The 14,879-nt window shown below is 38.7% G+C and overlaps 1 protein-coding gene across 4 annotated transcripts in view; it reads right to left on the bottom strand.

Annotated features, from left to right (window-relative positions):
* Positions 1 to 14,879, bottom strand: part of LOC100704754 (voltage-dependent L-type calcium channel subunit beta-4) — a 28,687-nt gene that overhangs the window by 7,933 nt on the left and 5,875 nt on the right. For 3 of the 4 annotated variants that reach the window (XM_013274220.3, XM_013274216.3, XM_003438970.5), the window contains exons 3-12: positions 6,657 to 6,776; positions 3,470 to 3,592; positions 3,223 to 3,338; positions 3,058 to 3,137; positions 2,938 to 2,957; positions 2,293 to 2,370; positions 1,130 to 1,188; positions 919 to 1,019; positions 664 to 815; positions 489 to 584 (exon numbers count right to left, since the gene is read on the bottom strand). In XM_013274220.3, coding sequence (XP_013129674.1) covers positions 489 to 584; positions 664 to 815; positions 919 to 1,019; positions 1,130 to 1,188; positions 2,293 to 2,370; positions 2,938 to 2,957; positions 3,058 to 3,137; positions 3,223 to 3,338; positions 3,470 to 3,592; positions 6,657 to 6,776 — 945 coding nt within the window. Of the gene's footprint in view, positions 1 to 488; positions 585 to 663; positions 816 to 918; positions 1,020 to 1,129; positions 1,189 to 2,292; positions 2,371 to 2,937; positions 2,958 to 3,057; positions 3,138 to 3,222; positions 3,339 to 3,469; positions 3,593 to 6,656; positions 6,777 to 8,749; positions 8,842 to 14,879 lie in introns of those variants that run through there. The other variant, XM_025901900.1, reaches the window with a different exon arrangement.

Below are 14,879 nucleotides of genomic sequence, written 5' to 3'. Positions count from 1 at the left end.
TGTGCTTTGTGTGGAAACACAGCTAGCATAAGCAAATAAACGGGCTTCAGTGATAGCATCAGAGGAGTTTTCCCTAATAAGCACCTTGGACAACTTGTGCGATGTAGAGGAGGTGGCAAGTGAAAACATTTTTCATTAGAAAGGAAAGCTATGATAAGGCAGCTCTGACCATGCCTGGTCTAATAAAACAGGCAAGTTGAGCAGGCGCAAGCTCAGGAGCACTTTTAGATTAGCATCTATGAGAATGTCTGAGTGCAATAAGCTTAACCAGCTGTTTTGCCAAAACTCCACCTTCATTTTTCATTTGTATTTTAATCCCCCTGTAGGTACTAACAGTTAACCATGTCACACACTGCTCAAGCCTTTAATTCAGATGATTTTTTTGATATTAAATATTTGAATATACTTTTTGAAAAATCGAGAAAATCATTTTACATGATCCCTGTATGATCACACTGTATGGACTAATTACAAACTGTAGCACTCACAGGGGGGCACTGAGAGAGTTTGTCTGCAGCCATCATCTGCACGTTCAGGTGCTTGCTCTGAGACTTCCCCCTGGATTTGATCAGCCTCTGGAGCACCTGAGAAAAAGAAAAAGACGGTGTAAGAAACCAAGAAACATAAGAATGCCTGAATCTAGTGTTCATGAGCAAGGCGTACCTTTGGTGAGGAAACTTTAACATAGACAATGATGGGTGCAAGGGAGGTTTTGGCGAGCTGTGCGGGATGGTTGATGGTGTCTGCGTCCAGAACAACCAGTTGCAGGGTTTTGGCGAGTTCAAATATCCTTTCAATCTCACTCTGAACCTCAGCTGCACAGACAAGAAACATTAGATTATCAAAGTCGCCTCCCTTCAAAAAAAGAAAGAAAAAAAAAACTTGTGGAACTTTCATACTGGCATCAGCATAGCTTACCTAAGCTCGAGCGAGTGTTGGATCTCTCCATTATGGGTCTTTTGTTGAGGACAGATCTCTTGGCTAAGGACAGGTCGGCAGTTACACGGGTGATTGAGATTCTGTGGACAAAGTTGCAAAATGCAGGTAAATATACACTGAAACTCTTTCACTGAAATAAAGGCCTGGCTTTCACCAACTACTTATTATATAATCTCCCCATTTTACTGACCTTCCCTCAAATCTGTGTTTCAGGAAGTCAAACAGAGCTTTCTGCATCATATCTGTCACCTTTGGGAACATAAGAAAAACAATCATTTACAAACACATTATAAATTAAAAGGCTAAGACATCCTGCTTCCTCTTATTGTTTTTCAAATTTATGCTGCTAGAGTTGTTCATGTTAGTACTAAACATGGTCAAAGTAGCAAATAAACCAAAATGTCATGCTTCAGGCTGTTCTTAACACTTGACTCTGGACATTTTTTTCTATTCTTGGCTTGGTATGATATCAGTGAAAGTGGATCCACCCCTCCACCTGCTAATCAGCCAATCAGAAGAAAGCTATTTTGAAGGTAGGGTGGCAGAAGGTAAAGCAGCTTCTTTCGGGCAGTGGATAAAATGTACTTAGCACCAAGGCCCAGTTTAACATAAATTAAGATTATTTTAAGATTTGAATCCTGCAAAGCTGTTTTAGTGAAGTCTACGATTTAGAAGTAAATAAAAAGTACAATTCTGAAAATTACCAAAACAGTTCAAATAAAAAAAACAAAACATAAAATGTTTTGGCTTACTACAGTAAAGCGTACTAGGTACACTTGTTAGACTGTTTGCTAAATGTCTAATTAGCCAATCACATGGCAGAAACCTAGAAAGTCCACTTGAGTCAAAGTACAGTTACTTCATAAAAGACAAGAGCTCGAGTACAGGAGACAAGAAAACAATTACTTGTGCAGAAGGATGAAACTGTCTACTGAAAAATAACTTATGAGTAAAAAAGAGACGTAAGCATGTAACTGTATCAATAGTCCAGCTTTGATGAAATTCTTGATCTTAATTTCCTAAAAGTAGTAAGTAGTGTTAGTTACAGACTGCCTAATCATCCAAATTTCCAAAAACTGTATTGGCTGCCAAATGGCCCTTAACAAAGTATAAATTCAGGGTCTGAGGACTTTCATAAATGCGAAATCATAGTGTCATTTTCTCATTATGAGTGTAGACTAAATAGCAATAAAGTCATCATTTAATATTTGAATATTTTGCGATAACTTTCAAAGGACAAATTCACACAAGCTAATAACGAATGCAGCAGTGCAGGGGCAGTGTGAACAGAGCAAATAGTGCAGAGCAAAGCAGTCGTTCTGTCTGCTGGAGGTGAAATGGGGAGAGGCTGACCTCATAGCCCTTCAGCGATGGTCCCACGAGAACCACCGGCCTCATAGAGGGCACCACATCATAGGGAGGGACATGTTCCTACCAGAAATAGAGGAGGACAGGAAAGGGGATAAAGAACAGCGAAAACAGGGGTGAGAAATGATGGGAGTTGGGTTTGGTTGTTGTTGTTTTTCCCCTCATATTCAATCAAACAATGACCGAAAAAACAGCATTAAGACCTGAAGTTATAAAACAAAAATACATTTAAATAACATTACATAACAATAATTACTGGTATTAGTTAATCAACTAACCTGACAATGAGACAGGTGACAGAAAAGGGATTGGTTAGTTGTAAAATATTTAAAGGTTTTGCTAAAATCACCCATTTTAAGATCAGGAGCTTCCAGTGTACTACTGCAGTGATTATTTTAATATTAACTCCATAAAAAACAATTAAGCAACCTCCTACACTCACAATCTGTTACACCAAGCCTGCTTGTAGTTTCTAATTGTATAACCTATTTTTGTTTACTTTCCATGGCCTCTCTTACTTTAGGGAATTCAGTATTATCTTCTACAAACTCTGTGTTGTTTAGAGTGAAAAATAAAAAAAAGTATGAATTATAAGCAAATTCTACATCATCATAAAGTACCAGAACCTACCTGTTTTTGCTTCTGTTTAGCTTGTGAAAACAAGAAAATAACAATCAGTGACAGAAACTGATAAAAGACAGCAGAAGCTGCTTTTTGTTTCAGGACCAGAAGAAGGTTTGCTGTACTTACATTCACCTGCAGATGGCGGCGTCGTCCTCCAGCTCCCTGTCACCATGTCTCCTAAACTTGAGGAGTTACCTCCTGTTTTCCTGCAGAAGCAGCAGCAAAGACACCATGAATTACCAAAGCTGTTTAGTGGAAATAGATCACCTGAGATGAAATGAAATAGCTGACCTCTGTTTCTGCTCCTGTTTCAGTCGCATTGCCTCCAATCGTAGAGGGCTGGGGATGAAGGTGATGTCTGCTCCTTCTTTTACTAGCCGGCCGATCCACCAGTCATTATTGTACTTCTGTTAAATTCAGTTCAAAAGTAGCACTGGTTTACATACAGCATATGTCTTGTTTTAATATAATGAAAGGGCATATTATTATCATTATTATTAGTAGTAGTACTAGTATTATTCAAAACAGATAATCTCACTTCTTTGATGTGCAGGAAGTCTTTGGCATCGAAGTTGACTGCAGCTCCTTGGACTGGACAGTCCTCATCCAGAGCTCCACAGTAACTCACATTCGTCTTTACTGCAAACGCTACAGGTTTGGACTGTGGTGTCAACAAATAAGAACATGAAGAAGACTTGTCAGTGATGGAAATGCTCTGCGAACATGTGAGACTCGAGGACAAGAGTGCAATAGATCAACTCCTTGTTACTTGAAAACAGACTTCCTTTGATTGAATCAGCAACCAATCACACAGCACAAAAAGATGGTGACCAGACTAGCAGATTATCAAAGGATGTGACCGGGTGGTAATATGCCAAATATGTGGCTCAAATAGGAACGCACCAATACAACATTTACATTGGATAATGGCCAGATCCAGACTCAGAAATCAGTGACAGTGATTGTGCACATGATGTCACATGATGTCACCTTTCATTGTTCTGTTTACTTCACCGCACAACAGCAGCAGCTAGCAGAAGCACTAACAGCAAAGTGTTAGCAGTTTAGATGCCTCCTTTACCAACAACCCGTCTTTCTAACAACACATTTTTTTATAGTTATGTCAACACTCAACACACTCGCTTGTTTGCTTTCACTTATTATATTCAGTCAGAAAAATATCAGGTAGAAGCTGCTGCAAAAGTTGTTGGAAAGCTTTTAATATGGTTACAGTAGCATAATGTGTCATAGTCAACTCAAATAATATTATTTTGCTCCAACTGTCCTCTGAAAAGTAAACTAGCACAACTGTAAAAGATAAAGGTACTTAGACTAATGCAAATACATTTGAAAAATACATTATTTATCTTTATTTTTTTTTACCAATTAATATCAACTCATTAAAAATATACTCTTTGATATATTTATTTGTTACAGAGTTAGGAAAGATGTGTTTAAAATTAATAGTGATGCTTCCATAGACTTAACAAATGATTTACTGTCTCTTCCTCATAGTGATGAACAAAGCTTGATAATTTAACAGCGGTGTCAGACCAGTACATGCTATCCACAGAGACCCAAAGCCAAGGTATCACCATCATTTCAGAAACTGATTTGGATGAGAAACATTTGGATCAGTGCTAGGCTAAAATATCACAGATGGACCCACAGCAACTCAACTTTGTTTAAAATATAAGAGTTCCCATAGAGGTTGAGATTAATGTAACCCCTCTGTCTGCAGTGATGGTCTAATAATGGTACCTTAAAACCAGAAAATTAAAGATCTCTCAGCAATATCACTTCGACAATGAAATCTTTGCAGCTTACATTTTGTACCCTGAACAATCAGCACTCTCTGATATTATCTGACAGTGGTCTGTGGCTGTTACACTTTCCAATACCAATATAGCTTTCAGAGGATCTGATCATGTGTAGGCTGGCAACAAATATCTGGGGCGTTATATTTTTACCATACCCCAAAAACAGTGTCAGTGAACACATTTATGCTGACGCTGAGACAGAGATGTTACAATTAATCCCTGTCGGATGTGTCCTCTCCGACTCAAAAAGGTTTTCTTGATCCTGATGTTGGTTTGGTAGGAATAACAAATATTGTATTCGAACAATATTATCTTGCTAAAACATCAAGAATTACTGTTTAGTTTACTTTTAATACTTTATTTAAATCAAATCTTTTTGAAAAGATATACATATGTAAACGGTTAATTTAGGTCAGCAAACATAGTACCAAGGTATAAAGTGGTATGAGGGAAGGTGCCTCACAATTTGTAATGGGATTGCTCTAACTTTAACGATTCCTTTAACGAACATGAAGCTAATCTTTTGAGTTTTTTTAAGGTTTTTTTCCTGCTGGAGCCGCTGATAAGTGGAGAGAGCAGATTACGTCTGATCTGATGTTTGGTAAAACTCAACTAGACTTGTTGAAGACAGCAGACTCGGTTACAACAACAAACAAAGTTAAAGCAGCAAGCAAACAAAAAAAAAGCTAAAGCAGGGAGGGAAACCAGTGGGATTTTATGACAGTGATATTGTCAGTGGTAAAGTCTGTGTAATGATTTTACTGTGAAGACTCTCGTGGATTCTTATAATATAATTCTGTAATTTACAATTTGTTATAATAATTTATTTGTTTTATTTTGAAATTCATTACCTTCTGTTATTACTGCAACCTCCACTTCCTCCCATTGTTTCTGCTTTCCCACTAAGTTGAATATACATTCTGTTGCCAGACTGTCTCAGGACATTGGAAAATACTTGAAACCTCAACAATGTTTTAGTGAAACTATTTGATTTAATTTTATTTATAGTGTGCTAAATAAAAGCAAAAGTTGCCTCAACACACTTTATCTTTCAAGATAAGGACCCCACAATAACAGAGAGAAAACCCCAACAACCAGATGACGCCCCATGAGCAAGCATCTGGTGATAGTGGGAAGAAAGAACTACCTTTTAACAGGAAAGAACCTCTGGCAGAACCAGGCTCAGGGAGGGGCAGCCATCTGCTCCTCTCTAAGCCTGCAAGTGAGGGGATGGAGACAGGATAAAATAAGCAATCTGTCATGTATGAACTCCTGCCAGTTTTGTGAGTACGGTTTTTACTTTATCCCTGTGAGGTTTTGGGATTTTTGGAGGGTTTTTGTACTCAGCCTTTTGCCTGCTTTTTTTTCATTTGTCTGCTACATGAGATACCTGATATACTGACTTTTGTTTTGCTTCTGAGTCTTGGTTTGGCTCAGCCATTGTAGGTTATATTTAAATTTGAAATGACTGGTCAGGGAGAACGTTAGAAGCAACACAAAGTCTTTCTTTTGTCCCACAGTTTACAAGGATCCACTGGCTCAACCTGGGAAGCAAGACTAGACAGATTTTACTCTGGATGATTTCTTTTTTAAATTTTATTTTTAAACTGACTAAATGGATATTAAACGTTCCAACAAAGTTGTTAAGTTGGCAACAATGAAAGGAAGTGCAATGAATAAGACAAACCCCCAAACAGTACAAACGATGAAAAATGATTAGATTTTCAGATTTCTTTGTAAAAGCACCCACATTAACATCTCCTTTGCCGACTTTTACCTACAACCTAGACTCTTCTACTGCAAAATTCAACTGGAGAGATAGAGCCAAATAATTCTTAGATATTTTAGTTCATAAACAGTCTAAACACAGCAATGTGTAGCTACGATAATGACTGTATGGTGTACCTTAGCTCTGTCGAGCTGCTGTTGTGCCTGGCGCTCGGCTTCACGCCGATACGCCTCGCGGTCCTCCTCTGCTGACAGGTCTGAATCAGATGGTCTACTGGTGTACGAATCAGCCGACCCCTGTCGGGAAAGAGTGACATGATATTAGTGACACAGTGTTTAATAACTGAGTCACATGAAGATCATCCAGTCATGTTAAGATTACTTAGGCTGTATTACTGTTGTTTATTCTTTCATCTGCTTCTCCCTTTTAGCGTTTGTTTGAGTGCAGGTGTGCATGCAAATATGTGCCTGTACTCATGAACACATTCATGTGTGTGCATCTACAACACAATGCGTTGCTCTCCCACACCAGCCATCTTCTGAGAGGCCAAATATAGCACAAAGGAGGCAAGAGCTTCCTCTTCTCTCCTGCTTGGCCCCAATCCATTCCATCATCCCCCACAGTGCAGCATATATACATCCTTTATTCCCCTGTTTATTCTCCAAGGACATCTTCTCATTAGCAAAATATATGGTGGTTATCATTTTTCATTGTAGGACACATACCAAGGATGGCTAGCATGTTATGCTGTGGGTGAGGGGATAAAGCAAACAAAGAGCTATTTTACACAATAAGTAAAATAGTGAAAATAGCTTCATAGGTCTTTCTTTTATTCACAAAAAAACTCTAATTTTCTTAAAATACCTGCAACCATTAGTCAATTAATCAATTAGTCAATCAACTAAAAATGAATAGGGAAATATTTAGGTAAACATTTTAATCAGATTCCAGTATATCAAGTGTGACGTTTTCCAGTTTTTCTTGATCTTATGTGGGAGTAAAGTTAATATTATGGTTCTGAACTGTTAATGGAAAAAAAGGCTTTTCAAAATAGCCCCACAGATTCAATCAATAGTAATAATAACCATTGCAGTTTGTATACAATGTACAAATTGACTTCCACAGTAATAGTTTTGTTACTGCGTGTCCCTGTGTGTGTGTGTGTGTGTGTGTGTGTGTGTGTGTGTGTGTTTGTTAGTGTGTGAGTTCTCCTATATTTGGCTTCTCTTAAGGAACTCAGTCCTGAATCTGTCAGCAAAACCAAAACCAAGTCAGAGGAGACAAAATACAAAGGGGGGGGGGTGGGTTGTGGCAGGAGAGAAAAAAAAAAATCTGTGGTGGTGGAGATGAAAACGCTCAGGTAAACCTCTCACAACAGCTGCAGGAGTCTAAATGACATGATCAGCCATATTGTTCTAAATAAAACAAAATGTTGAGAAACTAAAAAACAGCAGAAATACAGTTCACTTTGGTTTTCCTCTCCTCCAGAGTGCAGCGATTCAGTCCCGATCATCCATCTTGCCCACATATACAAACAGATCCTCTGGAGGACCAATTAGCAACAGCAAAACAAAAAGAAGTACAGGCACATAATAAAGACACACACATACACACACAAAGTGTCCAGACATAACCCCCCCCCTCCACAAAACAAAACAAAAGAAACAAACAAACAACAAAAAAGAACCAGCCAGCACCTTTGCTTTCTCTGCACTTCAAAATGCATGCATGCAATCCAAAATAAATCATCATCTACAGTACCACTGCAAGCGAACACCTCTCCTCGTTTCTTTTTTTGGTGTGGTGGTGTCTGTTAGATAACTAGATCTGATTTCTAGCACTCAGAAGCTCTGCAAGGCAACACTGCACCAGTGCCAGAGAGCAGCACCGTCAGAAAAAAGGAGGGTGAGAAAGAAGGGGTAGAAACAGACAGCGAGAGAGAGAGAGAGAGAGGGGGGGAGAAGAGAGAGAAGGGGGGGTGAATACTGTTGACAAGACATACTGAAAAGAGGATGTTTACGAGTGAGTGATGGAGATGCGAGAGGTTTTATGCAACGATAAAGACAGGCTATCTAAAGGGAAAGATGAGATTAGGACAGAATAAAATGCTGTGAAGGACTGGAATGAGACCTACATATCTTTCCTTACTGCAGATACACGAAAAGATGGGAAACAGAGGGAGGTGGAGGTGGAGGTGGTGGTGGTGGTGGAGGGAGGGACCGTGACCACATGAGACAGACGCACACAGATACCGGAGAGAGTTGCATACCTGGCTGATTAGCAGGACGGCGCTAGAGTCTGATAAAGACATGAATGTGAATTTTCTCACTCTAACAGCGATCCCTGTCTTCACTGGGAACGCTCACAAACACACACAGACATAAAAGCGGAATAAATATGGTGGTGGGCGCAGAGGAAAGGTGTTATGTCAGAGTGCCTTTTAATGATGTTAGAACACAGAGAGCTATTCGTTAATAACGTTTAGACAGGGGAGCATGCACCTGTGCTGCACACTCACTAACTTACCAACTGTTAAATTCTCCAAAGAGCAGCTTTACCACCAACGTCTTTTAGGTGAAGCTTGGCTGCATTGCAGAGCGTAACAATATAAGAACATCCTTATTGTGTTTTCTAAGGATGTCTTGTTTTTTGTTTCTGTTTTTTTGCTGCTAATGTCCCTGTCTGCAGACTAAATTTAACTCTGTTCCTTCCTACTCTGCTTCTGTGATTATTCTTCACACACTGCAACACTGATGGCCCCAACTCCACAGGGAGGGGCCAACAGGGAAGTGTGTCATCTAACTAGTCGAGTCCTCAGAGGGCCAAGTCATCCTACAGGCTAGGGACCGAACAACAGAGGATTTCCACACTAATTTGATTAGGCGGATTTCACTGATACTGTTCTGTTCTTTTTTCCTTCCTTCTGATAAGACATGTAGAGATTTCTTTACTGCTGGCTCAAGACTAATGAATTTCTTAGCCATGGTAGAGTAACTTCACAGAAGCACAACCCCATTAACAACAAGGAACAACTGATTATTGATTTCTGATGTTGATAAATCTTATTAGAAGAAAAATGTGGCTTTTGAGCTGCTAATTACGAGAAGGTGGCATAAACTCAGTTAATCTGATATTAGACATCATGTGTACATGTGTAAGTTGTGGTAACAAAGCAGCAGCTTTCTTTGGATTAAATTACATGTGGGTTCGTCCCTATGATGTGACGTCTTTAATATTATGTGTAGTAATTTGAGCTGCCATGAATACAAAAATTGGGTGTATATTTTACGCAAGTACCTCCAAAAATCAGATTTAAAGTTATTGACTGTATTAACCCTATTAAATTTTATATTTTACCCTTTTTCACCTCCATTGACATAATTTATCACTTGTTTACTTGTTCTCCTAAATTTGATTTCAATGTTAAAATGCAGACAGTCGCTACATGAAGTTTAATGTTTGCAGGCAGCAAAACCTTGGGAAACTCACATGACCTTACCATTGAAAACAAAGACCAGTAAACACAAGCTCCAGCTGAGACTGATGTGAAGGTCTTTAGTTTTGAAGTGACTCTGTAATTAGTATTGGACAAACTGAAATTTTGATCTCATTAAATGTACAGTAGTGTCTCGTCATCCTCTTAAAGTCTGGGCAAAATCCATCCAATAGCTGTTGAGTAAATCCAGGCAATCAGCAGACTGGCATCCATCCCTGCTGCCATGTGGCTAACACAGCAAAAAACAATGCATACCTGCCTTCTGTTTTGCTGACAATAGTACTTTCACAGTATGCCATAGTGGTATTATTACTGCACGAGTGGGCTTTTACACGTTGGCTCATACTTCTGTCAGGAGTGTATACAATATTAAAAAAAAAATTCTATTATTATTAAAAAAATAAAGCAAAAATAAAGCGAAACCACACAAAAAATTAAAAATAATCCCATTTTGCCTCTGTTAACAAAAATGACATTTGTGCCTGTTATGTTAAAAAAAAATCTGTTGACCTTGACTAACACGATATCTTTGCCTCACCTGATAAACTACAAGAAGCAGACACAACCTCTATCTTGATCACAACTCATTTTGAAGCTTCTCTGGTCTCTTTTCTTTATCCTCCATCTGTCTTTCCTGTTCTTGAATATACTGACAAGGCCACTCTTAGCTGTTAACAGACTGTTGTGCTACTGTGTAAACTGCTGTTCTTCAGTGTTCATATCATGCATAAAATGATGCCCTGCACATATTTACAGTGATGTTAGGTGAACAGAATTTGTTAATCAATACTTTAGATACTCTCTAAACATCTCATGTGATGGCAGTTGGCCCTGAAAGCTGTCATACACGCACATACATAACCTTCTTCCTTAAAAGGAAACTGTGCAATTTAAGAATGTCTGTGTGTTTTCACGTTTTTTGCAAGGCCACTATTAAACATAAAACCTGAAGTGAGCCCGAGGACCAGGGCTAATGCAAACCGAAGAAACTGCTAAATAATCAAATTGAAACTTTATTTCAATGTCAAGATCAAGTCGTACATGGTGACAAACATGTTTTTTAGAACTGTGCCACATTGTAACTCCAGTGTTTTCCCCAGGCTGAGATTTACAGTTTAACAGTTCTCCCTAAACGCCTCACTTGTTAACTCTGACATCATTAGCCATTTCAGGGCTCCAAATGCTCCTTCTGTTCCCAAAAGCAAACAAACACTGAGGCACCAATGAGGCTTAAGAATGGTCCAAATTCTTTCAGCTCTAAGAAAATGATGAGTGTAGCTGTTTCAGGTGTTACAGTAAAGTTTAACTTGACAAAAAGAGGACGTATGAGTTTAATCTAGCTAGCTGGAATCTAAAGATGATACACCGTGTTCTGACTGAAGGGCTGGGCAATAAAATGATAAAGATAGTTAATGCGAAATAGATTTTCCTTGATATGAGACATAATTAAAGTAAATTCTATAGAACGTCTGTGTTTTGACAGACAACACAAAAGGCCAATGACAATGAGAATAGTACTGTGTTAAACCAATCAGGTGGCTGTTATAGAGTTGGAGCCACATCAGGTTAGACTGAGGAGTCTAGGAGGCGTGGGCTACCACAGCTGTATACACCAGCACAACAACAGAAAATCAAGCAGTGCCATCCCTGCACAGCTGACAATTTACCTGCACAATGCAAGACTTTACAACACTCTTTCTCCCGTACCGTGCCTTATGACAAAAACGAAGAGACACAGATGTATAACAAATGCAAGCGCCTGTGTTATGGTAACACCTGATGTCAGTAAGTACAGTCAAAAACACTGGACTTTAGCAGCTGATTAATGTAACTGACCCTCGTTACTAACTCCCTGGCCATAAACACACTGAGTGTAGAGAGACAGCTGAACAGCTGTGTCACACTTCTCTACCGCATCAGATTTCATCTGATCCGTGTATGAATCTCGCTGCCCACCTCACTGCGACTGTACTGCACTCTCTGGGCTCTAATTTTTTTTCCATTTATTTTTTGCTTTAGAGCATAAGCCGACCACAGTCGAGTGAATATGAGTTTTTTAAATGTTCTCCTTTGTTTACATTCGAGTTTCTTACATTTATACTAAGGATATTTAAACAGAATGCTTTGTTTGTTTTTTGTCTTATTTATGTTTTTGTTTCCCAACAATTTAAACCAGTTTGAATCTATACAAATTAAGTTTTTAAAAAAAAAAATAGTTTTAGCAGATTTAGATTTCATTTTGAATGAATCTCTATGTATTTATTTGGAATTGACAAAAAAAAATGTAGTTTTTCATTTTGATTTTTTTTCAGTAACACTAAGCTTTTAACTTGTCAGAATTAAGATTTTAGTTTACTGTATATACCTAAAGACGTATAATGTTCTACAGCAGCGGTCCCCAACCTTTTTTGCGCCATGGACCGGTTTATGTCCGACAATATTTTCATGGACCAGCCTTTAAGGTGCCGCGGATAAATACAACAACATAAAACCAGTACCAGTACCCCCCAAAAAAGAAGATTTATTCATAACACACGGGAAAAGACCCATGGAAACCGTGTTAAAGATAAAAACGATTAAAAAAATAACGCTAAAAACCGATAAAAACCCCGAAAACCATAAATTTCACACCCAAGCCTCAACTCTCGCATCCCGGCACCAAGCGACTCCGGTCCATGGCACAAGGGTTGGGGACTGCTCTTCTACAGTATATATAGCATGTTTAACTTATACCAGAAAATAGATATTAATTTAAATCTAAATTAACCTTGTATTGTCAGTGATTTGATTTATATAACTAACTAAATAAATAAATATAGATAAATGTCAATGTTGACTTATATGAAAAAAATATTGTGATTGAGATTTTTTTTGGCATATTAAGAAAGTAAAAAATGTATCACACTGCTGTAACTTTAGACGTAAATAAAATCCTTAAACTAAATACCAGTCACATTTAGAGGGTAATTTTGGTTGGACTCTTTGGTTGGTCGCTAGCTACAGAGCTATGGTTAGGCCAACATAAACACATTAGCAAAGGAAGCTGTGGGATGACGGTTAAATGCTCTCAACAGAAGTACATATTGAGGGTCTTGAATTGGAAGAGAAAAATACCATCATATGACAGGTATAAGACACAGAAAAGGGATTACTTTCTATGAAAAGGTCGTGATTCTAAGTTTCGTGTCCACATTGAGTTTAATAAAAAATCCACTAATCCAAATGATTTTCAAAGTGTATAGATCAAATACATACAGAGACTCCTTCTTTTATGAGAGAAATAAAATGCAGGGACAACATGCTAATGCAAATTTCTATGGTTTTATTAAACCATACATTATTCAGCATGCTGAAAACCCTTTCCCTCTTAGCAAAAATTCAGAGCAAAAACTCCAGCAATCTGGCTATCCAGCAACCAAATATCTAATTTCAAAAAGTGTTCGATTAGCTGTGCGGTCGTAATTCAACGTCAGCGAGTTCCACGAGCTACAGTGCTCTCTGAACACACTGCAATAAATCAGTCTGTGGTTACATCAATATGGAAGGCAAGATCAGGCATACTGCATGTCAAACTGCAAAACTCAGAAGAGGTGTGAAGAGCAGCTGAAGCAATCATAAAGTCAAACAGGTGAACGAATGAGTGAAACAACGAGGATGAAAGAGGAAGACAAAGCAAAAGAGAGACAGGTGAAGCGGCTACAACATGATCCTTTAGAGATGTTAGAAAATCAATAGAAGAAGAAGAAGAATCTGACTGTATTATAAGTCTTTGTACTTACTCAGTTGATGTGGTGATGGTGATGCTGGCAGTCCCTCCCTCTCTGTAAACTACATGCTGCGTGCAGACAGACCGCACTATGTCCCATCACCTTACCTCACTACAACCTGCACTGGAGCAGACACCGGCAACACCTTCTTTTTCTATTCTTACCTCATCACATCACAACACAACAACGAGCGCAGCTTTTGCGTCACCTGATCAAACCACGTCTTTAAATTTACATCACATTCTTACTCATTTCCATTACAGTCCAATTCATCGGAGGAGAAACTGAAGAAACTGCTGTTATTATCATGCATTCCCTGAAGACTTCTCCTCCGGTCTCAAAGCCTCGCGTCCTACATATAACACATACATCCATACTGCTTATTGTATCCTGCTGCAGAAATGAGTCATACTCCACTGCTCCTACATAGACACCCCACCCCTATCACAGACAAGAAACTATCTGCTCTGTTTGTGAATTTTACTCCTTCTGCATAAAACACTTTGTCATATCAGCAATGGGAGCAGGAGGAGGCGGGGTGCCTGTTGTGCGTGCAGGGAGAAGGTAATGATTGAAAAGAAACCAAAAAGGTGCTCGTGTGAACACTGAACCCACATATCACATCGCCCGAGGCCTTCAAAATGAGAGTCATGAATATTTTAAACCGTGCAATATTCTCTGGAAATCTGGAGATTGTCATTAAGCCTCGCGATCAGGATAACTAATGTCCCCTCCTGAAGAAGATGTCTGCTCAGCCCTTTTTTCCCCCCTTCTTCTTCTTCTTTTTCTCACGCCTCTCAGTTACACTGTTCCTCATTCCTGTACTGTGGATGAAATCGAGGTATTTTATTTATTTATTTATTTAACAGACCCTTATGCTTGCAGATTATTCACACCTATAAGAAAGGAACATGATGCCTTTACCCCTTAAAACCCTCTAAGTAAATGTAATGTGGAGATTAATGAAGAAGTGGAAAATGAACTGTTTCAACTACTTTACCAAATTTCTGCTGCTTCTAGCCTCTCAAATTAAGAAGATGCTGCTTATATGTATCATAAAAGATAGTAAACGAGCTGAGGGTGAAGGCGAAGCTGTCGAATCACTGGTAACAAAAGTTTGTACAGTCATCTACATC

Source organism: Oreochromis niloticus, linkage group LG20, assembly GCF_001858045.2.
Source record: "Oreochromis niloticus isolate F11D_XX linkage group LG20, O_niloticus_UMD_NMBU, whole genome shotgun sequence".
NCBI lineage: Eukaryota > Metazoa > Chordata > Actinopteri > Cichliformes > Cichlidae > Oreochromis > Oreochromis niloticus.
Note: the sequence above shows the minus strand (reverse complement) of the source record. Positions and strands in the feature narration are given on the sequence as shown.